At 34.0% G+C, this 27989-nt stretch overlaps 4 protein-coding genes across 4 annotated transcripts; all 4 read left to right on the forward strand.

The window, feature by feature from the left end:
- Nucleotides 1-559: 559 nt before the first annotated feature.
- Nucleotides 560-3746, forward strand: LOC125824188 (thylakoid lumenal 17.9 kDa protein, chloroplastic). The gene is made up of 4 exons (XM_049503550.1): nucleotides 560-852; nucleotides 2887-3001; nucleotides 3101-3170; nucleotides 3379-3746. Exons 1-4 carry the CDS (start codon nucleotides 581-583, stop codon nucleotides 3597-3599), a joined length of 678 nt encoding a protein of 225 aa, XP_049359507.1. The 5' UTR covers nucleotides 560-580; the 3' UTR covers nucleotides 3600-3746.
- A 5474-nt stretch (nucleotides 3747-9220) lies between these two features.
- On the forward strand, nucleotides 9221-13893 carry LOC125824165 (protein NUCLEAR FUSION DEFECTIVE 4-like). The gene is made up of 3 exons (XM_049503525.1): nucleotides 9221-9695; nucleotides 11994-12919; nucleotides 13011-13893. Exons 1-3 carry the CDS (start codon nucleotides 9360-9362, stop codon nucleotides 13510-13512), a joined length of 1764 nt encoding a protein of 587 aa, XP_049359482.1. The 5' UTR covers nucleotides 9221-9359; the 3' UTR covers nucleotides 13513-13893.
- A 1716-nt stretch (nucleotides 13894-15609) lies between these two features.
- LOC125824161 (uncharacterized) lies at nucleotides 15610-18350 on the forward strand. Its single transcript, XM_049503521.1, has one exon. It carries the CDS (start codon nucleotides 15755-15757, stop codon nucleotides 18170-18172), a length of 2418 nt encoding a protein of 805 aa, XP_049359478.1. The 5' UTR covers nucleotides 15610-15754; the 3' UTR covers nucleotides 18173-18350.
- A 7766-nt stretch (nucleotides 18351-26116) lies between these two features.
- LOC125824024 (uncharacterized) lies at nucleotides 26117-27912 on the forward strand. Its single transcript, XM_049503379.1, has 2 exons — nucleotides 26117-26576; nucleotides 27359-27912. The coding sequence occupies exons 1-2, from the start codon at nucleotides 26117-26119 to the stop codon at nucleotides 27910-27912; spliced, it is 1014 nt and encodes a 337-aa protein (XP_049359336.1).
- The last annotated feature ends 77 nt before the right edge of the window (nucleotides 27913-27989 follow it).

Genomic DNA, 27989 nt, shown 5'->3' on the forward strand with positions numbered 1-27989 from the left:
AATTTCTTTAAAAATGTTAAAAGATGACTAACGCGCCGTTCTAAGCTATAACAACACGCGCACAAGGCTGGTGTTCGGAGAGTTGAAAATAATTCACATAAAAAATGTTAAGGGGTATATAAACACCCGTATAGTTTAAGTACTAAAGTAAGTTCTCGCGCTAAGTTCAGAATTTTTTTTTATGTATTTTCCCTAAAAAAATATAATCAACATCAACATGAATATATAACCTACTTATGAAATAATGCTATATATTTCATTGCAATAGAGAAGACAATAAAATTGCTTGTTAATAATGATTTGAAACTGGGACAACTAACTAGGTTCAATAACCTTCAAGATATTCCACAAAAGGCGAAAGGAGAAATCAAAATGAATATGAACTTGAAGATGATTGATTGTTAATGAAGTTTTAACAGCAATAATTTTTGAAACTTAATTAAAGATTATAAATAAAAACGAAAATGTTGGATAGTCATCGTGGCGGAATGTGGACCATAAATAGAATTTTACAAAATTACAAGTGGTGTGTAGGGATGGGACGGGATGGAGCAGCAGCAACTGCACAAGAAAGATAAGCATGGCATTCGGAATTAGCGCTCGCCTTCTTCCCCAAGTCACCGCCAAGCAAAATTCTCCCCCCAATTTTGCAGCTACTAACGCTGAACACCACCAATGCGTATCGAAAATACCATCTTTTTGGTCAAAGGTACTTCCACTGGCAGTTGCGGTTTCGCTGGTCGCTCCCTTGCCTTCTTCGGCGATACCTTCTCTCAACTCCAAATCTTCTCCGGTTGCTCCCATGACCCCATTCTCCCAATCCAAGAACTTGCCTACTGGACTCCAAAATGGGTAATTTTTCCCCATTTTAGGTTGGTTATTTTATTACTTTGCTGAAATTGAATTTTGTGCACTTCAATGTTGTCGAGGTCCGGAGTTTGTATAACTCATGCTAATTAATCCAATTTTGTTGTTTTCATTAATGTCGTGAACTCATGATATGCATTGCTTTGTTTCTTTTATTTGTCAATGAAATGGGATTGTAAAATGGGCTCAACCGTTTTGCTCATTGCACGGTGCTATTTGCTTGCCTAGTTCACCGTACTAGGTACATTGGGTCCAATGTAAAGCAAGCCTTGCGAATGATGGTGGCTCCATACGGGTAGGCGTAGGCCCTGAAACCATAACAAAGACGAGACAATTACAGGGAGGACGTGCGTGTTCTCGGGCGAGTGTGGACTAGGTTAGTATACAAGATCATCAACATAGTAATAGGATGCATCTATTGCACGACTGAAATCACCTAGTGGTTTGCTTGTCTTTGCTTGGATTTGAACCTAAGACCTTAGGGTTCTCAACTTACTTCATTGACCACTAAGCCACACCCTTGGGTGCTATTAAGGGTGCATGAAGTCTTGGAATGTAGTGTGGAAGTAAACAATCTAAGCATCCAATCCAAAACTTCAATGCAAACATGGAGACCATTATAAACCTTTTTTTGAAACCCTTGCACAACCATGTGATACAACTAGTAACTTAACACTCTCTTGCACATGTAATTGGGTTCCGATGTTCACCCGTGAAATTTAGTATGAAGTAACAGGTGTGAGAATGGGCTTAATAAATATTGGTTCTAATATCATGTTGAATTGTATGATCACGGATCACCTCATCTAGAAGTTTAAGTCATTTAGATTCAACATGATACAGAGTGGCCTAAGGCTCTGTGTTCAAGTCAAACCTCTATCAATTATCAAAATGAATCTCCACCTGTTTGACTTGCACATGAGGGGATGTAATGTGTGGGAGACTAAGGTAAAACAAAGTGTCATTCTCAAACAGTTGAAGCTTCTAAATGAGGTGGTCGTACAGTTCAACATGGTTGCAGAGAAGACGAAGATCTTACCCTTCCCTTTCGGTGGGTGAGATGAGAAGTGTTGTGTGCAAGTGAACCCAGATTCAAGTCTCCCAGTCGCCCATAGTCAAAATAATTTTCATATGCTTGGAGCCTTGGACGTAGAAAAAGAGTTGGCCAGCACATGATGTGCTTGTTACACATCTTAATTCTGTGGCAGAACCACATTTACCAAATTGTATTCCCTTTGCCATAAAAGCTGAATTTCTTTTTATGTGTATATATATTAATTGTTGTATCCTCCGGATACAAGGGAGCATTTCTATGAATCCCCTGGATGAAATCTTGCTTCCGCCACTGTCTTTAATAAATAAATAAACAAAATGTCTTCTTTCTGGTAGTTTAAGTTTTAGATGTCATCCACAATCTAATAAGCAGGCATGACTAAGTTAATTATTTCAACAATTAGAGGTACAATTTTGTCATTATCACCAACTTAATGCACACATCATTCATTACTCCCTCACATTGAAGGAGTGGATTCCGTTAAAGCTGATGATGACCATTGCAGGAAGATTGTATAGTTGCTAACCTTCTCAGCTAAGACTATTTTCCAACTATAGGTACCAGTTTCTAGCAGGCATCGCATGTAGTCAGCCTTCAATATCCTATTCAACTTCAATAATATATGCTTTCTCAGAATTCACCTAGTCCCTGTCTACGATGTTGTTTTGGAATTCCAAATGTTATTTTAAACTCGTTTTTATTGCTTTAGGTAATTTCTTAGGGACCATTGTGTTAGTTTAACCCGTATGTAATAAGTGCAATGCATTCCTTGTCCACTTGGTGACATAGTTTTAGTGGTTAAACTTACAAAAGCTAAGTATCAATATGTTCTCTTGTTCCTTGCTTGATTTTGTAGTCAACTCTTTGAATATACAATTGAGGCAATTATTTAAAGCTAGTCTGCTCGAACATTTAATGATTACTTCTGTCGTTTAGCTTATGGTTCATGTCGCTTGCTATTGCAGAAAAATCAGACCTTGCCCCTCAGTTAATCCAGGATGTGTATCGACAAATCCCCAATCTTCTTCTTCTGCCTTCCCCTTGATAATTTCTCAAAATTCTCCTGGCAATGCTATCATGGTAAAGAAGATGTGGACTTTCTAGACTTCCAACCGTTGTTTTCATTTTGTTCAGAAACCAAGCAATTGCCTGCTGTTAAATTCTTCATATCTGTGGCAGCAATTGCAGGATGCCATTTTGAAGACACAGAAGAATGCAAAGATTCAAGTCGTTGAAGATATCCCTGACGGTAATCTTATTGAATCAAAATGCATCAAACATTGCACTTTACTCAAGATGCGTAGATGCCTGAAGTACTAGACTGATACAGATATAACTGCATAAAAGATACTTAACAAAGTATTTGAAATCTAGATATTGATTAAATAGGACTAAATAGGAAAAGTTTCCGGTGCATCATGGGAATGTTTGCTGATGAATGATTGAAACAATTGCAGGAAAATATTTGCAAGCAGAGGTTGACGGAGGATTTGGCAGAGATGTTTTAGAATTTTTGGTGAAAGGAGATTCAGTTGCCTACAGAGCAATGGCGACAAAAGTGACCTATATATATCCATTTACTACTGCATTTGGAGATTCAAAAGGACAAGAAGAAAGAATGAAAATGATTGCAGAAGAGTTAGGATGGTATGCACCAAGTCTTGACTCAATGGATTAGAACATTGATGCATATAACTATCTACATGCACCAAATTTTGTATAGCAATTCATGCATGTGGTAAGCTTTTTAAAAAAATATTCATCTTTTGAATCTGATCATTGGTAAAAAAAAATCAGCTGTCTTTTTCATTATCTGTTTCATTATGCTTGTTACACCAGGAACTAATTCATGTGACTTGTTATGGCCACTCTGGGGGATTTGTTATACTTGGTTGATTTGATTTTAACTTAAAAGTCAACTCGAGATCAAACCAACCCGACATCAGTTATCACATAGATCAATATAGGCAACAAGGACTCGATTTAATTAATTGCCCGGCTTTATAACACATGATTCTGCAACATTGAGACTTAATACAAACAAATATTTCCCTCAGAAAATAAGCAAAGAGTACAAATAAATGTATATTTTTGCCCTCAAAAATAAAGAATAATACAAACAAATATTTTTGTTCCCCAAAAAGCAAAGAACAAATATTAGAAGTTTCCTATACTATAGCTTTCTCAATGGACTCTTAACTTATTTAGGACGAAGATATTGTTGTAATTGTTATTTTTGTATATGTAGTGAAAACTTTGTACTATGTGTCAACAGTTAGATTTTTTAAAATCAAAAGCAGCCACAATATTCACTACTTTTTCCATTCTATTTTATTTTTTGATACAAAACACAACAAACAAATATCTTTGCTCCTACAAAATTAGCAAAGATTGATACAAACAAATATTTACCCCCAGAAAAGCAAATGACAAATATTAGAAGTTTCCTTTATGGCTTTGAAGTGATCCCCACAAATTTACACTTCATATTTTTATTTGTTTTTACCAGTAGTTGCAATTTTAATGAAATGAACTGCCAAGTTGTCAGCCAAAAATACTACTCCCTTCGTTTTAATTATGTCATGTTATTTGATTTGACATGAAATTTATAAAATAAAATTTGAAGTTTTTTGGTCTAAAATAAGTTATCGATATTTGTGGGTTATAAATTATCTCATTTTAGGATTAACTTGCTACGAAATATAAAAATATGTTCTTATTTTTAAGATTGACAAACAAAAAATATATCTTATAAATTACGTATCACTATTGATCCTCGAGTTAATTAGCATGGTAGCTACGTAAATACATGTTATTATGCTTTAACTATGGTTAATTACACATTCTAATTAACGTTAATTGCATCACTAAACAAGTGTTCAATAAGTCATATGCAACAAAAAATTTACAAGCGATTATCAATAATTAAAAATTAAAATGAATAAACAAATTTTTTATATACTTTCTTTGTAATATTTTTTATACATATAAAGTGACTTTGACTCATTCGCCTACGTGATTCTTAATAATTCCACGTATTAAATAACCAAGCATATTCTTGTGGTAGGTGAATTAAATAACCAGATATCCCTGAAACTTGGAGATTAAACTATTATTCTTGTTTTATAAAAATCATGCCATACCATTTAATTATTTAAATATAGGAAAAATTTTATTATGTGTGAGGCACAACTAGTACTAGTTGAATGAGGCCATTATTTTATTAATATTAAATTTTGACCTGTGCGGGACCCATTCTTTATTTTCGGCATTGTTTCTCTTTCTTACTTTTCACTTTCCTTCTTTTTCTCATTTTTTGTTCTTTCCAACATATAAATTAAAGTAGTTTTTTTTAATTATTTATATTTATAGAAAATATTTTTAAAATTGTTATTTTTATCATTAAATAACTACATAAAATATTAATAATTAAATTTAAATTTTAAATTTCAAAAATATTATTAATAAAACTAGAGTTATGTGTTATGTGTATATATCAAACACTTGTTACTAAATTACACATTAAATATTTAGAAGTTATAAACATAGAAAGCATGGTAATGATTATTATTAGGTGTTTTGACTATATAATTCATATATATTTTAGCTGTATTGAAATATATGCCTTAGAGTTGAAAATAGAGTTATGTTTTATTTTTGCAAAAAAAATATTCAAAATAATGTTCATATTATATATAAATACAATTTCAAAAGTGAAAGTGAGTTGAAAAAACACATTATACGAACATGTTTTCCAAATTTAAAATATACCTTCAAAAAGATAAGGTTGTGTTTTAAATTTTCATGGTCAAAAATCAATTTTAAAAAAAGTGATATGCTTAAATGGATGCTAAAAGTAGAAGTTAAAGAAGACACGAAATATGAAGGCGAAGTACAATAAATAAAAAATGAGAGAAAAAGAAATAAAAACAATTTTAGTGGTCGATTTTCATGCAACAAGTGACCATTCAAATAATTAACTTGAATTTTTTTATGTTAGGAGAAGTTGAACTGATTTTAAAATAAAATAAAATTTTAAAAAAAAAACATAAAACGAGAGAAATGAAGAAAGAGAAGAAGAGTAAAAAAGAGAAACAAAAGGGCAGGAAGGAAAATAAAGTATGGGCCCATGAATCAGAATATAATGTTAATATAATAATCCCTCATACAACTAGTAGTAGTAGTTGTACCTCATTAATAATAATAAAAAATCGTCTATATGATAGAGAAATCTTGACTGATTTAAAAAAATATTATTTAAAAAAAATTGTGATCTTAAATTAAATATTCGTAGAAGATACTAAACTATCATTTTATTTTGTAATAGTAGACATGTTATGTGGAAACCTGAAATTAAAAAGGGCGGAGACACACACATCAATGTGTGTATTATTAAGTTGGAAATTGCGTGTAAGACTTATATTTGATGAGATATCTGGCCACGGCTTTTACTTATTTGCCATATATCTAATTTTGACTATAAATTCTCCCCCTAGTTGTTGATTATCTAATTATTGTTGTTGGCTGTTAACTTTTCTAATATTGGTAATTTGGATTTTCTATTATTAAAATCAGTTTAATTAAAATTCGATCATGTGATATTGAAAAAAAAAGGTAAGAAGAAAATTTGTGATGTAATTGATGAGATATCTCCATAATTTAATCTTAATCAGAGTTTTAAATTCAATTTTAAAAATAACAACTTTTCTAATTACACGTGTATTTTTAAGAAATATGTACGCAACGTGAATCTTGAGTATATGAATTTCAAATATCACATTTTTAAACAAACCAAAAAAAATTGGAGCCTTGTGTTTTCTTCTTTGAATATATTTAGAAAAGGAAATGTTTTGATTAAAACCAATTTGATATTAACCTAACAAAATGGAGAAATGAAAATTTTCAAATATAAGAAAAGAAAAATAGAAAAAGAAGCTTAACTGCAAATAATGTTGATTAATGATTAACATATACTTGTTCTCAAATTTAATTAAACCAACTTGGAATATTATGCATACAATTTTCAATCACTATCAATTTCCTTTGCTAAAATAATGTTTTCATTTTTGTCATCACTTGCTAAATAATCTATTGGATATAAAATATCATTTCCAATCATAGAGGATATGAACGGATACATATCAATTAAAACTGAATAATATTTTTTTTTAGATATTTTAATTTTTGTTAAAAAAAATCGTTCACGTCTTTTTGGGCTTTTAAAAAAAAATTATTTATAGAAATTTTATATTTTCAATTTTTACCTTAAACCTAAATTCAATTATGAGAAATGAAAACATAAAGACGGTGTTTTAAGCATTAGTGTTAGAAAATTAGTCAAGTAAAATATACAAAGTGGTGGGAGAATTAATACTCTTATTTTTAGTGATTTAAATGGAAAATTATGAAATAACTTTCTTACGTGTTACACTTTATATAAAAAAGCTTAAGGGAAAAAAAACATATAATGATACAATTTTCTTTTCCGATAATCATCATGTCCGAGCTAGCTAGCGTGCAAGCACTTTGACTATTTTCACGAGATATCTATCATTTCTCCAACAAGAGGTGTCATGATGTGCGAGCAAACTTGCACGCACCTTGACTAATTGACCAAACAAGAGATGCTAGGAATATGATATGCAAGCGATCTTCCATACGCCTTAACTAATTTCACTCTACCTATCATCTCTCCTAGCAAGAGGTGCTAGGAATATAATGATCCAATCTTCTTGAGATAAAAAGGAGAAGACGTGTATGTATAAATAGGAAAAAAAAATCTATTTTTCACACAAAGTTAAAAAGAGGAATATAATATTCACAATGAATAAATATAGAAAGCATAGCATTAAAGTATATTTTCCTTAAACAAAGGCATAGGTAACTAAATTCCAATCATTTTTTAGATCCCAAATTCCTTAAACAGCACAATTTCTTTTTGAGAGAAATGATATTTTATTGTGCAAGCCACATGGTTCCACTTTTTGCTTTTAAAACTTAAATTTTTTATAAGGCAAGAGTTTTTCTATTCCTTTTTTCATAAATAAAAATGATGACATGAATTAATTAAATTAAAATACTCTTAAGAGAAAAAAAAAGTTTAACCCTTTATCTTTTCTTTTTAAAGTTTAGAGCAAGCCAAAAATATTTGAAAAAAGAAAATTCCATGAATTAGCGAATTTGATTAATTTGATTTGACTAATTTTTTTCTCCTTAATTAGCTAAAAATAATATAGGGAAGATATGATGACAATAAGATTCATGAAAAGGAAATATATTTATATGGATAGTACATTATTTAATAAAAAAGACTTGCTCACATTTAACTTCTTTATTAAATTAGTACATAAATTTATTATAACGCGATAAAATCATTATATTCTCAACTTAATTTATAACTCTTAATATTAAATTATTTGATTTGATATAAATATAAATTTTGACCCTAAAATAACTTTACTAAATATATAATGTATATATTACCTATGTTGATATAAACATTACATGTGTGGATAAATACTTATATGAATAAACTTTTTTCCCCGACTCCCTCGACTGACATTAACAAAGTTTTAAGCTAAATTGGCTTAATTTATTTTTAAGTATTGTGATATTATTCATTCCTAAATAAGCATATAAGTTTGTTTCTTCTTCAAAATATCTTATATTATGAGTATTCAATAATCGTAGACGACCACAAACGAGTAGTTATATCAATTATTGGACTAATAATATATTAACATGGTCTAAGATTATCCACGTTAATTAACTCATCTAGAACTTTACTATTTTTTACAAAACTCTTTACTATTAAAAATATCTAATATCTGTAAATAGTTATTTTTCTATTTATCACGTGAAATTTACTTTCACACAAGATATTCTTAACTTTATAATTTGAGAGAATTCAAAATAAGAGGCTCACATCATTTTTTTCAAACTTTTTGTTCCCTCTTGTGAAAAAAATTTAGACTAATTTTTTAGTTTATAATAAAATTAGGAACCCATTTCTCCCATTGGTTGTTTCATATCTTCCGTTTAAATTACTTTTTTTTTTTCATTTCAATTTATTAGACATATTTTGATTTAAAATGAGGTTTTGAAACACATTTTTTTTTGAGATTTTTAATTAAAGTTATGTCAAATATATTAAATATATATCATTAGATCTTATGATTTTAAACATGTGATATGAGAGGTTAGAATTAAAAAAATTACGCGAAAAAGAAAAAAATATTTTTTTCTAACACGAAAAAGTATTATTCGAAAAATATGCGGAACAAATTGAAATAAGAAACGGTACAAGATAGTACTAATATGTCCTCTATAATTTCCTTGAATTTAGGCAGAACAATCAAACTCTTAACTCTTACTCCAGTTATTACTCTACCATTTCATGCATAAACAAGAATCGAAATCGATAATTGAGCGGTAAAATATGGTGCAATTTTCAGAGAAATTCAGGGGATTTTTGAACGATCGATGGCTAGTTTTTGTAGCTTCGATGTGGGTTCAATCTTGTTCTGGAATTGGGTATCTGTTTGGAAGCATATCTCCTGTGATCAAGAGTGGTATGGGTTATAACCAGAGGCAAATTGCCTTATTGGGTGTAGCTAAGGATTTGGGTGATGCCATTGGGTTTCTCGCTGGAATTTTGTGTGAAGTTTTGCCTATTTGGGCTGTTCTGTTTATTGGGGTTGTTCAGAATTTTGTTGGGTATGGTGTTGTTTGGCTGATTGTTGCTCACAAATTGCCTGCTTTGCCTCTTTGGGTGGTCAGTTCACTTTTCTTTGATTACTTATCTGTTTTCAGCTTTATTGAATTTTGCATTTTGTTTGCTGTGATCTGAAATTTGAGCTCTTACATTTCCTAGTGGACAGAGTGATTAACAGCTAGAAATTTCATTTAGGGTGTTCGAGATTTAGTATATATGAATCAAAAATAATTTTTGAGTTGTATAATTTTCTCCGTGTGGCTATAGGACCAATTGTTTTGCAAATTAGCTTCGAATCAACAGAAGGCTCTCCAGTGGAGATAATTGACATCATTACTTGCCTCCAAAAAATGGATTTCATGTATTCTTAATTCTTTGGGTTGAGGGAAATTGCAAATTCATTGTATGCTAAATTGCTAATAAAAGTTTTACCTAAAAAATGGAACAAGTCCTGAAGAGTAGAAAAAATAATCCTGAGAAAAACTTGCAATTTTTAAGGTTTCTCCACTAGCAATATCTCTACGGACATTCCGGAGAATATCCAAACTTCTGGATTTTGTATTATTGGACATTCAGAAGATGCATGATATTTTGTATTATTGGATGTCAAACTTCTGGATTTTGACTTGTAGTTCTCGTTGATAACTTCAAAATGAGTAGAATATCATTATACATGTTGATCAAGTTCTGATTATATATTTAATCTCAAAGTCAAGTTCCCATGGTAATCGTTTCTGTCACTTCCTGATCTCCCCTCCTTTCCCCTCGTAGAAAATGGTAATCAAAAAACAAAGAAGGAAGCTAGATATCTTTCTCTTCTTTAAGTCATTTCCAATGGATTTGACATGATAGTTTTCTTTGAGAACTTTAATACCAAGGGTGAACAGGAAGGAGCTAAGCTGAGAAGTTACTGCTGGATTTGGTTATTTTTACCCTCAGTGATTGTGCATCTGCTTTCCTGGTGCTTTTACTGTATTACCCAGGATATATCATTTGATAACCTGCTAAATGCGGTTGAACTTTTTGAAATTTATGGCTTCTTAAAAAGTAACTTCTCTTTTGTTTTGATGGCGGGATTCCGTTTCTTCTCCCCTTTCTCCAAATATAATTACGAGTGAAGCCTATATTGGTTCTGAGTTTCTCTTTTTGTAGCTTTTGGATTGAAATAGATTTCGTTAGTGATTTTCTTTTGTCTGTGAGATATGGCCATGAAATAGTGACACAACTACTTGTTCAGTGTCTTGAGATGTTCAGTTCAGATTAGAAATTACTGTCCAACCAACCAGGCACATTAATATAGCAGATATCATTTAATCACCAGCTGCTAGCTACATGGACGTGTTCCTTGGTTTATGATTTACTTGAGCTCTTAATTTCAATCTACAGACAGATCGCCTGAACCACCAATCATAATGATTAGGTAGATGCATCTGAAGCACTGATTTCTGTTCATCACTTCCCCCAGAGACCTAAATTCATGGTGTCCAACTGGAGTGCAGCAATGGGCAACAAAAATAATTAGGCGGATGAGATTTAACTAGATAAGATCAAAGCATTGTATCCGGTCACAATCCTACATCTGTTGCCAGAGAGTTGTGTTAACATATGCCAATAAACTAATAAATGCAGGCAAGCAATGAGATCAAACCATGTTTCCAGAAAATAACTTATTGCAGGTACCGAAAAAGCAGGAGAGAACCAGAAGGTCTTACATACGTTCCACGACGAATTAAAGAAGTTGTCTTTACATCAGTTATTGCTTAAAAAATCTGCCTAGCTTAATATTCTGTTTTGATCCCAAGTTATTGTCTATGTGATGACAATGTATGAGTTCCCCATTTTGCTGTAGCGTTTGTATTCTTTGTTCTGGAAGATCCTTACAAAGTTTAAGCCTGGAAAAATATTTGACATGTAACTCACTTATGGATGTGCTCCATGCATTCTTGGGGATTTGCTACCATGTGCTATCCAACATGGAGCAATACTGTAAACAGTTCTGTCCCGAAAAGCATGCATGGGAGCAACTTGTATAAGAGTTGCCAAAGTAAATTTAGAAAATTCACTGCCTATTTGGGCTTCGGTAGATGGAAAATAATCACTTAACTTTTCAATTGTTCAATTTGTAAGCTAAGAAATGCTTAAATGTGATTTCTTACATGAAACCAATCAAAACATGTTCAATGTACTTGATAAAAAAACATGCTCAATGTTTACGAAAGGTTGGGTTCCCTTTGATCCTGGATGTATTGCCACAATTCTGCAGTTTCCTCTCCCTCTCTCTCTCTTTGTTTTTTTTTATAATGCAACAGTTCGCTCTTTTGTAATATTTTATTAATTGAGAATTTTCTGTTTTTGCAGCTTTGCGTTTTAATATTTATTGGGACTAATGGTGAGACATACTTCAATACAGGAGCCTTAGTTTCCTGTGTACAGAATTTTCCTAAAAGCCGTGGTCCAATAGTGGGGATACTTAAAGGATTTGCTGGGCTAAGTGGTGCAATTTTGACACAAGTTTATGCTATGTTCAACTTTCCTGATCAAGCATCCCTTGTTTTCATGGTTGCTGTTGGGCCATCAATTGTAATTACCGCTGTGATGTTCTTGGTTAGACCTGTAGGTGGTCACAAACAAGTTAGACCTTCAGATCATTCGAGCTTCCTATTTATCTACAGCATTTGCGTTATCCTGGCAGCTTATCTGTTGGCAGTTTTGCTTCTTCAGGATTTAAGCAGTCTAAATGAGAATGTGGTAATCTTTTTGACAATTGTCTTACTTATTTTAATAGTGCTTCCGATTATTATTCCTATTTTTTTGGTTTTCTTCTCTGAACCAAGGCCGGTTTTGGAGGAGAGCCTTCTTCCTGAGCCAGAGAAACAAGAATCCTCTAGAATGGGGAGTTTCATTCTCAGCCTCAGCGAGGTAGAAGATGAGAGGTCTTCTGAGGAAGACACACTCCCATCATCAGAAAGACAAAAGAGAATTGCGCACTTGCAAGCTAAACTATACCAAGCAGCAGCAGAAGGAGCAGTTAGAGTCAAACGGAGAAAAGGTCCACGCAGAGGAGAGGATTTCACTTTACTTCAGGCTCTAGTAAAGGCAGACTTTTGGCTTATTTTTCTCTCCCTAGTACTAGCATCTGGTTCTGGTTTGACAGTGATTGATAATCTGGGCCAGATGTCTCAGTCGTTAGGTTATTCTAACACCCACATATTTGTTTCAATGATAAGCATTTGGAACTTTCTTGGTCGTGTTGCTGGTGGATACTTCTCTGAGAATATAGTAAAGTATGTTTCCAAGTTCCTAATTACCAATACAGTTTCTTCCTTATGGAAGCATTTTTTTCTGATGTTTTAACTTGTTTATAATGATTATCAGATACTATGCATACCCAAGACCTGTGGCAATGGCTGCAGTTCAAGTTGTTATGGCATTTGCTCTTTTCTTCTATGCTATGGGGTGGCCTGGTTCAATATACGTGGTTTCTGTGTTGATAGGACTCGGCTATGGAGCACACTGGGCTATTGTACCAGCTGCAGTCTCAGAACTTTTTGGATTGAAAAGCTTTGGTGCATTGTATAACTTCCTTACATTGGCTAGTCCAGCTGGTTCACTGATATTTTCTGGTGTTATTGCTAGTGGTATATATGACTATCAGGCAAAGCAGCAACATGAACATTGGATTCAAAGTTCCGGACTGGGTCTGGGAGTGCCTCTCGTTGTTAAGGATGACTTTCTTACTTGTTATGGTTCCATATGCTATTCACTCACAATGGGCATCATGTCAGGACTCTGCATCATTGCATTTATCTTGAGTATGATTGTTGTGCATCGAACGAAGAGGGTTTATGCACAACTCTATGGCAAGCCTCTAGCTTGAAGGGTATTCAACTTAAGACACTCTGCAGTTTATATCATTCAAATGTATCCTCATTCCTTGGCAGATTACTCAAGCGGTTTTGAGGAAAGAGAAGGCATCACAGATTTAATCTGCATGTACGCCCCCGGAAACTGAAGCCTTTGTCATGTCTCTTTGTACATAAACTATTTTAGAGTGTTCTTGACAAACACAATTTTTAGATTGCCAGTGAACCATATTATTCCTTCATGTAATACAGTGTATGAAGCCTTTGAAAAATAAAGTGTTTTTGTTTTTGTTTTGCTGGAGATACCAGTCATTTGTAATTCTTGATCATATGTTATGATTACTATTTGTGGTACAATGTTAAATTTTTGAAGAAATGGAGAATGTGTTTGTTCTTTCATCTTCCTAACAAGTCTTGTCTGCTTCTGTCATACTGGCATCTACACCGTCCTTCTTTGATATTCTAATCAAACGGAACATGTAAAGAGATAGTAGCTTTAAAATTCATCAGTGTAGAGAGCTATGCAAAAGACAAATGTTAGTCGGTTTGTTGATCACGCAAACTCAAAAGCATGAGATAGTGATAAGGATCTTGTAACTGAAAGTTTTGAGTTTTGTTTTTGGACATAATGTGTGAAAAAGTGATTTTCACTTAAATGTAACACAAAGTAAGTTCATGCAAAACGAAACACATACAATTGATGACCAAAACAAATAGGACACCCCTTGACGAAAAATTACAATTAATGTTGATATCCCAAAATACTTTTTTGTAAATAGTTTAACCATAGTTAAAAACTAACCATGGTGAGAGGACCCCCCCCCCCCCCCCCCTCCCCAGTACAAACAAAATACAAATAAATAGACCATGCCAAAAGCCAAACCTGAAAAATGTACTCTACTTAAATTCAGGAAAAACAAAACCTTATTCTTTCTCCTCTCTTTGCCGAAGAAATGGTTTTCTACTTTACCAGCCAACAAATTTCTCTAGGGTTTTCGAAATTCTGAATTGATCAATACTCTCTATAGCTTCAAACGGTAGAAATATTGTTTTTTTGACAACGATTCACTCTATTCGGTTCAACAATGCTTCGTTTTTGTAGGTATACTTCATTTAATCAAATGCTTCGTTGTTTTTATGCATGGTTGCATTCAGATTGTTGCAACTGATTTCTGCATTTCCGTTTATGAGGAAGACGATTTCTGCATCGATTTATGTGTACTTACATGTTGTATATATGTATCTCTGTGTTTGTGTGTTTTTGTGTGCAATTTTAGAAATAACCCTTGTTTTAGTTTTTTTTAGCGGTGGTGAGTGTAGATGACTTTGGAATATGAGGGGTTCAGTTATCTTGCTGAATTAATGTTGATTGAAGGCTTTGAAATTTTTATATGGATTCCTCTTATTAATAAGTAGATTCTTAAAGTCTATCTGGGTTGAGTACTTTTGGTTTTTGAAGCTTTGATAGTGGGATTCTTTCTAGATTCTGTGGTGAATGTTTTTACAAAGAAGGGAAAAAGTGCTATTTTTGAAGTGTATGATCTGAAATTTTGTAACGTCTGTATAAGGAGTAGAATTTCAGAATCATAAAAGGAAGCTTGTGTTTTTTGTCTGAAAAAAATGGATCACATGAGAAATCTGAATAAATGAACTTTATTAGTACATATGGTACTTTGACGGTGGAATGAGCATGAAGAGATGTATTTGTGGTTATATAACCTATTCAGTTACTATTTATTTGCTTAGAGAAACTTGAATGATATTCAGAATTGCTTTTCACGCCATTGTAATTTAGGTTTTCAAAAGGTTGGTAATTCAGCTTATTAGTTTCCCATGATTGTTTGACCAGTTTCCTTTAGATTTCGGCATATGATGCATGGGTTCTTGTTTGTGCTTTTCTGGTGTTTATGGAAATCGTACAGTGCATTAATTCATGACATCCATGAAAAATGTAATCAAACCTATAGTTTCACATTCGATTTGGCTTGCTTTTTGTTTTTTAAGTCGTCATTACTTTGTAGTACTTGTACCCTTTTTTCTTTTATGGTATTATTTCTGGCTTTTAAGTTTGCAGTTTTTGTGACTTGAATGATTGTATTATAGGCTTTGAAGAGTCAAAGACAGTTCTTCTCCAGAGTATTTGTGTGAAATAAACTTCACACACTAACCAGGGTGTCAAGTGTTGCTCCATTTGCTGGTTGAATCTGAGGGAGACAATAACATTTGCTCTTTGTGGTCTGCCAAAGTTGTAGGCAAATGGAATGTAACAAAGATGAAGCTGTCCGGGCCAAAGAAATTGCTGAGCAGAAATTAACCAAGAAGGACATTGCTGGAGCTCAAAAATTTGCTTTGAAGGCTCAAAATCTGTTTCCAGGCCTTGATGGACTTTCTCAGTTCCTGGAAGTGGTCAATGTGTATGTTGCTCATGAGAAGAAGACTGATGGTGAAGTGGATTTTTACAGCGTCCTTTCTGTAGAGCCCTCAGCTGATGAAGAAACTATAAGGAAACACTACAGAAGGCTTGCTCTAGCTCTTCACCCTGATAAAAATCATTCTGTTGGGGCAGATGGGGCGTTTAAGATTATATCTGAAGCATGGAACTTGTTGTCTGATAAAAGCAAAAGAATGATGTATGACAGTAAGCGTGCTTTGAGGAATGCATCCATGCAAGCCAACCAGCATGGATTTCGTAATTTCTCCATGAGCCCAGCAAGTGCAAGAAACTCAACAAATGCTAATTTCGAGCCCGTTCCGGTGGCTCCCCAGCCATCAAAAGTTGAGTCATTCTGGACATTGTGCAATCTATGCCAGATACGGTATGAATATTTAAAGATTCACCGAAACAAAATTATTATGTGCCCCAAATGTCACCAGTCTTTTCATGCAAGGGAGGTAGGTGCTCCTGTGAAAGATCAAGGTTCATCTTTTCCATGGCCTTCCCGCCAGCAGCAGCAGGGTACAAACCCTGCTGCTAATGAATCTTCTGCTTCAGGTGTCTCTACAGCATCAAATTCAGTACAAAGTGGATATTCTGGCTTTGGCTCAACAGTTAGGGCAAAAACTCAGCAGGATCAAATTTTTAAGAAGAGAGATGCAAATGGTGTGCAGCGCTATGCCACTACAGCTAAGCAAGCTGCACACCCTGGCCAGCCAGCTGGTGGAATCTCGAAGAGAACTCATGCAGAAGCGGCTTCAAGTGCACCGAACCCAGCTTTTCTGAAGAAAAGCAATCCATTCTTGAAAACTGATGCAGGTTTTGTTCCTGATTCAGTTTCCTCTAGTTCTAAAGCTGACAGGCTAATAAAAAAGAGACGCACAGCTGAGTTGAAGTGTAAATTTCAAGGTGCAGGTATGATAAATGATATTGCTGCAAAAGGTGGATCTAGCCAAGGAAACATACATGGAAATGAGAATGGTGTTTTGAGAGCTGAGAGGGTTGCTGCTGTGGGAAGTAACAAACCTAGGAGTTCAATGGAGTTATCCAATTTAGAAATTCGCAATATGCTGATGAAAAAGGCAAGGATGGAGATCAACAAGAAGCTGAAAGAATGGAGCACAACTGCTGCTTCTCGAACTTCATCTAAGAAGGAAAAAGAAGTAGAAATGAAGAAGCAAATTATCAAAAATGATCTGAGAAGGAATAAAGTTGCTCATGATGTTGTGATGAATTACAAAATATTACGCAAGCAGGAAAATTTGCCCGTCTTTAGTGCTCCTACTGACTTAGAATCAGAAGCTAAGTCAATGACTGTTCCGGATCCGGACTTCCATAATTTTGACAAGGATAGAACGGAACAATCTTTTCATGATAAACAAGTATGGGCTGCTTATGATAATGATGATGGCATGACACGTTATTATGCTTTGATTCACAAAGTGATATCTAGAAAGCCATTTAAAGTGCAATTGAGCTGGCTGAACTCCAGAAACACCTCTGAACTCGGCCCAATGAATTGGATTGGCTCAGGCTTCCTCAAGACCTGTGGAAATTTCAGGATAGGCAGACATGAAGTCAATATGACGCTCAATTCTTTCTCCCACAAGGTCAAGTGGGTGAAAGGGGTGGGAGGTGTTATTCAAATTTTCCCCAGAAAGGGGGATGTTTGGGCGCTGTACAGGCATTGGTCTCCTCAATGGAATGAGCTTACTCCTGATGATATGATACACAATTATGATATGGTGGAAGTGCTTGGCGACTACACTGAGAAAGAAGGTGTCACAGTTGCTCCATTAGTCAAAGTAGCTGGCTTTACGTCAGTATTCCGTCGGCATTTGGACCCTAAATATCTTCTCCATATTCCAAGGGAAGAGATGTTTTGCTTCTCTCATCAGGTCCCTTCATATTTGCTCACAGACCAAGAAGCTCCAAATGCTCCCACTGGTTGCTGGGAGTTGGATCCTGCGGCCCTGCCCTTAGAATTTCTTAGAGTCATGACAGACACTGAAATAGAGGCTCGTGGAAAAGTTGCAGAGACTTCAAAGTTGGAAAGGACATGTGGTGAAAGCAAAGAGAAGGAGAAGTCCTATGTGGTTGGTGACAACAGTGCGACAAAGGGCGAAGAGACTCTCAGAGATTCCATGAGCGTTGTCAAACAACCCATGGTGACATATTCAAGAAAGAAGAAGGAGAAGGCAGAAGCAAGTACCATTGAAACCAAGAGAGAGAAAAGCTAGGTTGCTGCTAAAGGCTTCTAGCCAATGATCAAGTAATTTTGGTGCTTTCTGTAGTTTCAGCTCGAACCTCCTTGTTTGATTGCTAATGATAGAGTAGTATAGATAAGAAGCTAATCCAGCACCCAAGTGAACATTTGGCCTTGATTTTTTGTGCTTCTATAGGTTTACCAGATCAAGAAAGAGCTATACTGTAAAAAACCTGAATCATACTGTATATTTCAAGTTTTTTTTTCAAGTAACTTCTGGATAATAAATTTTCTTAACCATCTTATGTTTACAATTTCTTTCCTTTTCCTGTTTCTTTTTAGTGTATTTAATGGGCTATGGGCGCTGTTCTTGTGAAGGTGCACTACAGGGATCTCAAACCACTTTCAACATAGAGTGTTAATCATTTCTCCGTTTTTGCCGTAGTCCAAATGATTTCTTTTCTTTTGTCTTTCTTCCTATTTTATAACTTCAGCTTCTTAGCTTTTCTTATTTCTGGTTCTTATATTTCTGCATTGTGCATAGAGCTAGCCCATAAATCAACCACTTTTGCATGCAGACTCATTACTGAATCCAGAGATCGTTTACCTGTATATAGAAGTGTGATTCCTGTAAGTCTATAAGTTGTGTGATTCAGTAGTTCTTGTTACTTGCTTATCGTCTATGAATTTGAAGTGCGATATTGGTAGAAATAGAGCCCACTGGCCATATTTTGGCTTCGTTTTTTTTAAAATAGTCATTTTCTAATCCTGAAGTAAACGTGTGAATTTATCATGGGCTTAGGAAGAAATGACTTTCAAAGTGGGATCACTGCATACCGTGGAAGAAAATCCTGCTATAAAAAGATTTGAATATTTAATTCCTTTCTTGAAAGACTTGAATATTATATAAAAGTGTCATTGCAACTCCATTAATTGAAGTAATAATTTGGGAGTTATTCTCCATCAACTTGCTTCTTTAGTTGACCCAATTATTCTCCTTTCCTGAACCCTGAGCCATGAAGTACATATAACACAAATATTGTGTTAAAAGCAGTTAATGTATCATTTAATTCAGAAAGAAATCCAAATATTGCTCATGAGCATGTGTGTATTATATGTATATAAACATATGGAGTAATTCGTAGGATTCATCTACATGACGTTGACGGATACACAAGGGCAGGCATATAGGCAGAGTATATAGAAAAGAACATGATGAAACACATATTGAAGGTTTTTGATAAACTTTTATCATTTTCTCGTAATCAGCTTATAAAAGTTTTGTTGTCCCTGCTTTATTTTTTGGGTGTAACAATAGATTATATGGCCCTAAGGTTTTCTTTTTCTTTTTAGAAGTTGAGACTTTGAACATTCTTTTTGGGTCTTCAGTGTAACAAGCTTGCAAAATTCAAAGAAAAAAAAAATCTCAAGTCTTGAAACATACTTCTTGCAAGAGGACCCCCTCTCATTTCATTGTAAACTGAAAAACATATAAAATGGAAAGAGAGATGAAGAGAAAAGAGAGGGGTCCAAGAAAAAGCTCATAAATATGAAGTTTGAAGATGCAAAAGGGCTTCATGTTCAAAGATATTTCTTAGAAGCTTTAAATTTTGGTCATTGTTTCTTATATATGTAATAAGTGTAAGAATCCACACGATACATGAACGATGTTAAAGAATATCAATCGTAGTTAATTAAATTGTAGTCTGACTCATTTGAGCATATTATTTTTGTAAATTTTCAATTGTTTCTCTATACTAATAATCAGTGGATCCGTCTGGATTGGGAGATTCAATGATGCCTCCAGGTTCTTAGAATCTATTTTTCTTGTTTTGGCACAGGTTGATCATGTCTATGATTTCTATTTCAAGGAATTTCTGTAGATGATGATTTGGACCTCTTGCATATTTTCAATTCATCCAGTATCTTGCTGTAATCTGCAATGGTGAGCTTTCTTGTGAAGTCTCTATTAAAGCCGTCAAATGATTGAGTTCGACCTAATTTTTTCTTGTTCTAGCCCTGAATTTTCTATACTAGGTACGGTTCGAGTTGTTATGGCATTGCAGCCTGGCAGGTACCATCTTGGAATTAGATGGGTGGGTAAAGCGAGTATTATTTTTATGTTTGATGAAGTACACCAAGTTTGTTTTCTGTTGTGTAGATGATGAAGCAAAGCAAGCCTGCTTTCTTTTGTGCAGATTTTGCTTTGCTTTTATTTGCAAGTTTTCCCATCAGATTGCATACCCTCTACATGTTGAAGCTTTACCCAGACTTCTTTCATATGAACTTTCTCAATTGGGCACCCTTAATTCTTGTGTTAATAGTGTGGTCTGTGGTCATCCGATTCAAGAAACTCTTTGATTTCAACTAGCGCATTTATCGTTCTGGAATCTGTAGTCACAATAGTGTTGAATTTTGCTGCCTGGATGAACATGATAAACATTCCTATTTTTTTTTTTCTTTTGTTTATCAAGGATTGGTTTTCTTAACGTAATGGAATAGGCAGTGTTCATTGTGGTAATACAATTATATATTGAATTTTGTCTCCAGTTACAAGGCAATCATTATCATTCTTTCAAGGTCGTTTTGGTGCTCCCTTCATGCAGATTGTCAACATCTAGAATAGGGTGATTGGCTCTCTCTATTATTCTTCACGTTGGGTCATTTCGTATGGGGAGATGAGGTTCCTCCGAACTTTGCACTCATTACTATGCCTTTCTTTCTGTGCTTGCAGTCGCAGGAACTTATATGTGAAGATGGTTTACTTTTTTTTTTTGGTCACACTAATGTATGAACTGCAGTTATTTTGTCAAGATGCTTATGTTCTTTGATCCCAGGCACAAAGTTGTCAGGGACTGCGGGGGATTGCTAATGTCTAAGCTGCTTTAATCTGTGAAGTTGTGGTACTGCTACTTTTGCCTGCGTTCCTTTATCTATCACTCTTAGATTGATTTAAGTTATGATTCAGGAATAGAACACATGGAAAGTTGATTGATGTTATTGGATGTGGATATGCACCTCTAGTTACAAGCTCTCAGAAAAGTTACATTTGCTGATTTAAAAGAGGAACAAATTAGAAGTCTTATCTGTTGGTCTGATAATTTTGGAAGTCTCATCTGTTGGTCTGACTTAGGGATGTCAATTTGAAGATGGTAGTAGGGAGTACTTGCAGGGACAATTCCTGTTGTCTTTCATTGCCCCTGGTAGTGGTTCGGAGCTTAACATTTTTGTTTTCCTTTGATGTCTAGTTTGTTATGATCTTCCTTCTTGGGGGTTGTGATGTGATTTTTCCTCTACATTGTGGGATATAGGTTATCCATTTGCAATTGGATCAATTGGTTTAGTGGAATTGTTTGGGTACTCAAGCATGAGTTCAGGTGTCGAAAAGTTATAAGTGTTACTTCCGGAGAGAGGTTTAGTCGTGTGATTATTTCTGTTCTGGTTGATAATTACAGATGTGATTGGTGAAGGGAGTGAATTTCGCACTGCTTGATCGCATTTGGAGTTCTTTATTTTGGGGTCAGTCATGGAGGAGATTTGTGATTATTTCTGTTCTGCTTGACAATAATAGATATGATTGGTGAAGATATGAAATTTGGCATGGCTTGATCGCATTTGAGTTTCTTTTTGGGGTCCGTCAGGTACATTAAGTTCATAGGTTTGTACATGCTGCTTCATCTTTTTTTTTTTTTTTTGTGAAAGTAATCTACCAATGTTTCTATTGATTTTACTATTGCTCTCTCTTATGTGGGGTTCCTTCCCAGGTGTGGTCTGAGTTGTTATGGATATGGATGCATGGGTGGGCATCTCGGATTTCGAATGCAGTTGCTCACGGAACCTTTTAGTGAGTCCATAGGTTCAATATTTATCGGAGCTTCACCGAGACTGATGGCTTTTGAAGTCACCCCGATTGGTTAATAAAAATTTTCTTCTTTGAATCGCAGTGCTGCTTTACTTTCCTCCAGAAGTTCTTCAAATTCATATGAGCTTTTATCGATCACGACTCTGTAGTTGTTGAAGTCATATGCAATAATGCTGTAGCTACTTTTAGTCTTTCTGTTGTTTATCATGGCTTGGTTTTTGATGAATAAAGTGCACGTGGGTCTAATGAATTTAGTTACTGCAGTTTGTCTTTGGTTTTACTACAAAATCAGGTGATTCTCTCTCTGGTCTCTTTATGTAATTATTTCCTAGATGGCATAATAAGGAGCTCTCAGAATCACAGACTAGTAACTTCGCTTCCTTTATGGTCAGATAGGTTTCTCTCTTTAGTCTCTTTACATCTGATGATTTTCTGGTTGATTAGGTTGTGCGAACTTCAGTATCCATAACTGGACCAAGTCTGTAGTTCACTGTTTCTTTCTACTTCTGGGATTGCCCTGTCATGTTTTTCGCTCGTCTTACAAGGTATGGTTTACCCATTTTGCAGTCTTTCAATCAGCTGGTCCAGCTTGCCCTTTTGGAAATGGAGATTCAAGCATGAATCAGGTTTCGGGAGTTTCAAGTGTTCGCTCTGGTGGGAAGGTTCAATCATGTGATTATCTTCTTGATGATCATACGTAACAACTTGATCTCGTGTGCAATACCGACCTCTTTCAGTACTTTAACTTGTATGGTCTCGTAAATTCGATTTGAGGTAGTGACTTCACATATTTGGCTGTGGGACAAGGATTGGATCATTGTTTATTTACACTTGGTGATCATCTAATTAATGAGTCTGAGAAGCTTACCTTGTGTTCTTTTCAGGTTATGTTACAGCTTGTTAGCCCGATGCTGGAAATAGAAACAGTATTGAACGAAAGTTGGTTGACTCTCCACACAGTAAAAGCACTGCATTTGGATATTTGGGTGAGTAGAAATGGTGCTTTTGAGTTTGAGCAAAAGCACTTAGCTTCCCTTAGTACAAGTACTAACATCCAAATACTTTGTGTTTCATATATTTTTCAAGAATTGCTCAAGAAACACTGAAGAGGAAGAATTTCTAGGGTTTCTTCAAAAGGTAATTTCTAGCCTTTTCCTTTTAACTATGATGAACATATGTGTATTATGAAGGTATTTTAGAAGTTGAAAATAGTAGCATTTGGGATAGAAGATAATGAATAGTAAAGTATTTTAATCGAGAATACGCAGAGAATATCTTTTTATCATGAAAAAATATTTCGTGAAAACCATAGTCATTATCGCTTGTCTATAGAGACACCTTATCGTAAAATTTCCCCACAGTATCCAGTGAAGTGGCCTCATGACCAGATGATGGTCATGTATGCCATTAAAACTTTACACCAGATTAGTTGAAAAAGTTAAGGTAAATGAAAACTAAGGACTTCATTCTTGAAAAGGGGGGAAAACGAAAAACCTCATAAATAGTATTTTCAATTTGATATTCAAAAAACAGAAAAGGAAGTTAGTTGATGGTATCTAAATATTTGTTTTTGCACCTTCACCAAAAAACCAATCCAAGTATTTGCACCTTCACCAAAAAAACAAGAACCTATGAATTTAGTTGGGTTCTTTTAGTAAGAAAGTCAAAGTTAACTAAATCTAAAATAGATTTTAGATATTATTAAGAAGTCACATATGAATTTCTATCTATTCAAGGAAGTATAATTATAGTCTGAAATTCAAAACTTTTCTCGGGGTGTGATTTGAAAGACCTAAGAAATTATAAGGAAGAAATTTAGTAAGGAAAATTACGGTTAATGTATATAGGCCAACTCTTTGTTCCGCAGGAACAAAACATGGTTAAAATCATATATCAATCATTAAAACTTTACACCTGATTCATAATCATCAACTCAATGCTAACTTCATTGTCATAACCTTAGTTGGAAAAGTTAAGATAAATGAAAACTAAGGACTTTATTCTGGAAAAAGGAGGAAACGAAAAACCTCATAAATAGCAAAAAAATAGAAAAGGAAGTTAGTAGATGGTGACAAATATTAGTATTTGCACCTTCACCCAAAAACCAAGAATCAAAATCTTTGACACTAAATTATTTTCCTTATTTACTTGTTCTTTTAATAAGAAAGTAAAAGTTAACTTTCATAAAGAAAGAAAGTAAAAGTTAACTAAATTTGAATATTTTTTAGATATTCTGATGAAGTCAAATATGAATTCCTATCTATTCAAGGAAGTATAATTTTATCGTCAGAAATTCAAAAAAATTCTCAGGATGGGATTTAAAAGATCGAAGAATGTAAAAGGAAGAAAATTTAGCAAGGAAAATTATAGTTAATGTTTATAGCCCAACTATCGGTTCAGCAGTAGCAAAACTTGGCAAAATCATTTTTGTCATTAAAACTTTATGCCAGATTCTTAAGCATCAACTTCATTGTTTAGTATGTTAATTGAAAATGTTAGGGTAAATGAAAACTAAGGAATTCATTCTTGAAAAAGAAGGAAAAAGAAAAACTTCATAAATAGTACTTTCAATTTATATTCAAAAAAAGGAAACAGTTCGTAAATGGTGATCTGAATATTAGTATTTGTACCTTCACCAAAAAATAAAGAATCAAAATCTTCAAACTGAATATTTTTTCTTATTTACTTGCATTCTTATGGTCAGAAAGTCAAAGTTATCTAAAACTGAAATATATTTTAGATATTAAGCTGAAGTAAATTCTTATCTAGTCAAGGAAGTACCATTATAGTTAGAAATTCAAACTAATCTCAAAATGTAATTTAGAATACAAGACAAAAGAAAACATAATGAAGAAAATTTAGCAAGGAAAATTACAATTAATGTGTATAGCCAAAATAATATTTTGGAAAATTTAATTAATTGTTATTAAATATTAACCATGGTACTGGTTTAACCTCTACTAAACCCCTCCTCCAACTATAAAAGGTGAAAATAAAGGGCTAGGCCAAACATGAAAAAAACACTTCACATTTAGGAAAACAAAAGCCTTTTCTCCCCTTTTTCTCTCTTTTTGAAACTTTATGCACCAAAACTGCAGATTCCTCTCGGGTTTGATGACTTGATCAACACTCTGGATAGCTAGAAGCAAAAGAAAGATATTTTTTCGGGTGGAAATTCAACAACTAGTCACTCTTTCCTTCCTTTTGCAGGTAAACTATATTTAATCAAATGCTTCTGCGTTGTTTCATGCATGGCTTCATTCAAATTGTTGTAACTATTTTCTGCAGTTGTTCCTGTGAAGAAGATAATTTATGCATGAGTTTATATATACATGTATGTGTATATGTGTATCTATGTGATCATGTATACAACCCTTTCTTTTTTCTTTATATCTGTGTTGCTAAATGACTTTGGAATTCAAGGATTTTGTTATCTTGCTGAATTCATGTCGAATACTTTTGGGTTTTGAAGCTTTGATTATGAGATTCTGTTCTAGATTTTGTGGTGAATGTATTTACAAATGAGAAAAAGTGTCATTTTCAAAGCGTCTGATATGAAATTTTGAAACTTCTATAATAAAAAAATGGTATCTACTACTTTTCAGTTTTGAATGATTTAAGAATGAAGATTTAGGATGTCTCTCCGAGCTGTCGAATCTTTCTTTAGTTTTGGAGAAAATAATTTACATAGAATTTTTTATTTTTTTTACAAAGCAATTAATATAGAGAATTTTTGGAGAAGGGTGACGATAGACGTTATTGCAAGTTCCTCTCTGTTATATCAATACCCCTATCTTCTTACTAATTAGGTTCAATTTCAGTAAGTTCAGAATCTTTCATGAGTTCTTGTTTTTGCTTTTCTGGTGTTCGTGGAAATTGTATAGTGCATTAATTCATGACATCCATGGGAAATGTAATCAAACCTATAGTTTCACACTCAATCCTGCTTGCTTTTCATCAAGTCGTCGTTACTTTGTGTAATTAGTACCCTTTTTTCTTTTATGGTACTATTTTTGGCTTTCAAGTTTGTTGTTTTTGTGACTTGTATTTTTGTAATGTTTGTTTTCTAGGGTTTGAACAATCTAAGACAGTTCACGCAACAACCTGGTAGGCAAAATGGAATGTAACAAAGATGAAGCTGTCCGGGCCAAAGAAATTGCTGAGCAGAAATTAACCGAGAAGGACATTGCTGGAGCTCAAAAATTTGCTTTGAAGGCTCAAAAGATGTATCCAGGCCTTGATGGTCTTTCTCAGTTCCTGGAAGTGGTCAATGTGTATGTTGCTCATGAGAAGAAAACTCGTGGTGAAGTGGATTTTTACGGTGTCCTTTCTCTGGAGCCCTCAGCTGATGATGAAACAGTAAGGAAACAATACAAAAAGCTTGCTCTAGCTCTTCACCCTGATAAAAATAAATCTGTTGGGGCAGATGGGGCGTTTAAGATTGTATCTGAAGCATGGAGTGCGTTGTATGATAGATCAAAAAGAATGATGTCTGACAAAAAACGTGCTACGATGAATGATGTTGTCAAAAAACCCATAACGACATATTCAAGAAAGAAGAAGAAGGCAGAAAAAAGTACCCATTAAAACCAAGAGAGAAACAAGCTCGGTTGCTGCTGAGGGCTTCGGTTTGATTGCAAATGATAGACTAGTGTAGATGAAGAAGACAATGAAAGAGCTATTCTGTGAAAAAGAACTTGAATTATTATTTTTTTTTTTTATGAAGTATGCATTTCCATTAATAAGCATCTAGAGGATGAAACAAACCAAGTATGTTTTCTTTTGTGTAGATGATTAAGCCGGCTAATATCTGCATAACTCTAATCAGCTATAAAACGACCCCTTACAATTTGACTCCCATTTGACCAAATTGTTTTGTTAGGACTGAATTCCTCAAGTTCTCGGCACAAAATCTCGTCTAGCAAAAATAGTAACTCTGAGTTTATAAAAGAATTCTTAGTTCATAAAGTTCTAAACTTCACCAATTGTTTTATAAAATTAATCTTGTTTTATCAAAGTATGGTTCATAGTCTACTAGACATCAAATTTGATATCAACTTTTTTTCTATTCATTATTGATCTTTTTGTGATATATGGAGGATTGTAGGATTTTTTTATTAAAATAACTCAAAAAGAATTATTTTAGTTAATGTTCAGGTTCATTCTTTAATACCTTATTGACTAGAATTAACTAGAATTTAATAAGAAGATTTTCTTACAATTTTATTGTTACACATGAATAAATTGTAGCAAATAATTTCATTAATAGGCTTGAATGTAGATTTAGAAACTTCTAGGTTCATTCATTTAATATGATTTAGAAAATTTATAATTAGATTTATTTTTCTCTATATATAGAGAACGCCCAGTTGTGTATATGTATCAATCTTCCATTTCTCTCTAAGCTTGTAAACAAAGAAAAAATCACCATGGAAAACAACTCTGAGAAATCCACAGTGAATGCAGCTCAATTCGCTGCGTACCCAACGCTATCGCAACTTAACGTTGAGAAGAATAAGCAAGAATATCTGAAGATGTTCTGGACATATCAGCAGAGAGAAATGGAGAACGTTAACGATTTCAAGAACAACCTGCTACTTCAACCTACCCGCATCAAGAAGATCATGAAAATGGACAAGGATGTCCGAATGATCGCTGCTGAATCGCCTGTTTTGCTTGCTAAGGCATGTGAGTTGTTCATTCAAGAACTCACCCTTCGTTCCTGGCTTAACACTCAAGAAAACCATCGACGTATTCTGAAGAAGGATGACGTCACTGATGTGATTATGCAGACTGACAATTTGGATTTCCTTGTTGATGATGCTACTCATGACGGCTCCACACCAAGTGTTGTGCCGTTCTATGTTGATGGAGGCAGCAATGGACAGGATGGTAATAATCTTGATCATTAAAGGTAACGTTCTCATTTCCTTAATTCATACCTAACAAAAAAGTACTAAAAACATACTCTTTGTCTATATTGTTTGAT

The sequence above is a fragment of the Solanum verrucosum genome, unplaced genomic scaffold (genome assembly GCF_900185275.1).
Source record: "Solanum verrucosum unplaced genomic scaffold, falcon-dt-bn FXZP01000088.1, whole genome shotgun sequence".
NCBI classification, from domain to species: Eukaryota; Viridiplantae; Streptophyta; class Magnoliopsida; order Solanales; family Solanaceae; genus Solanum; species Solanum verrucosum.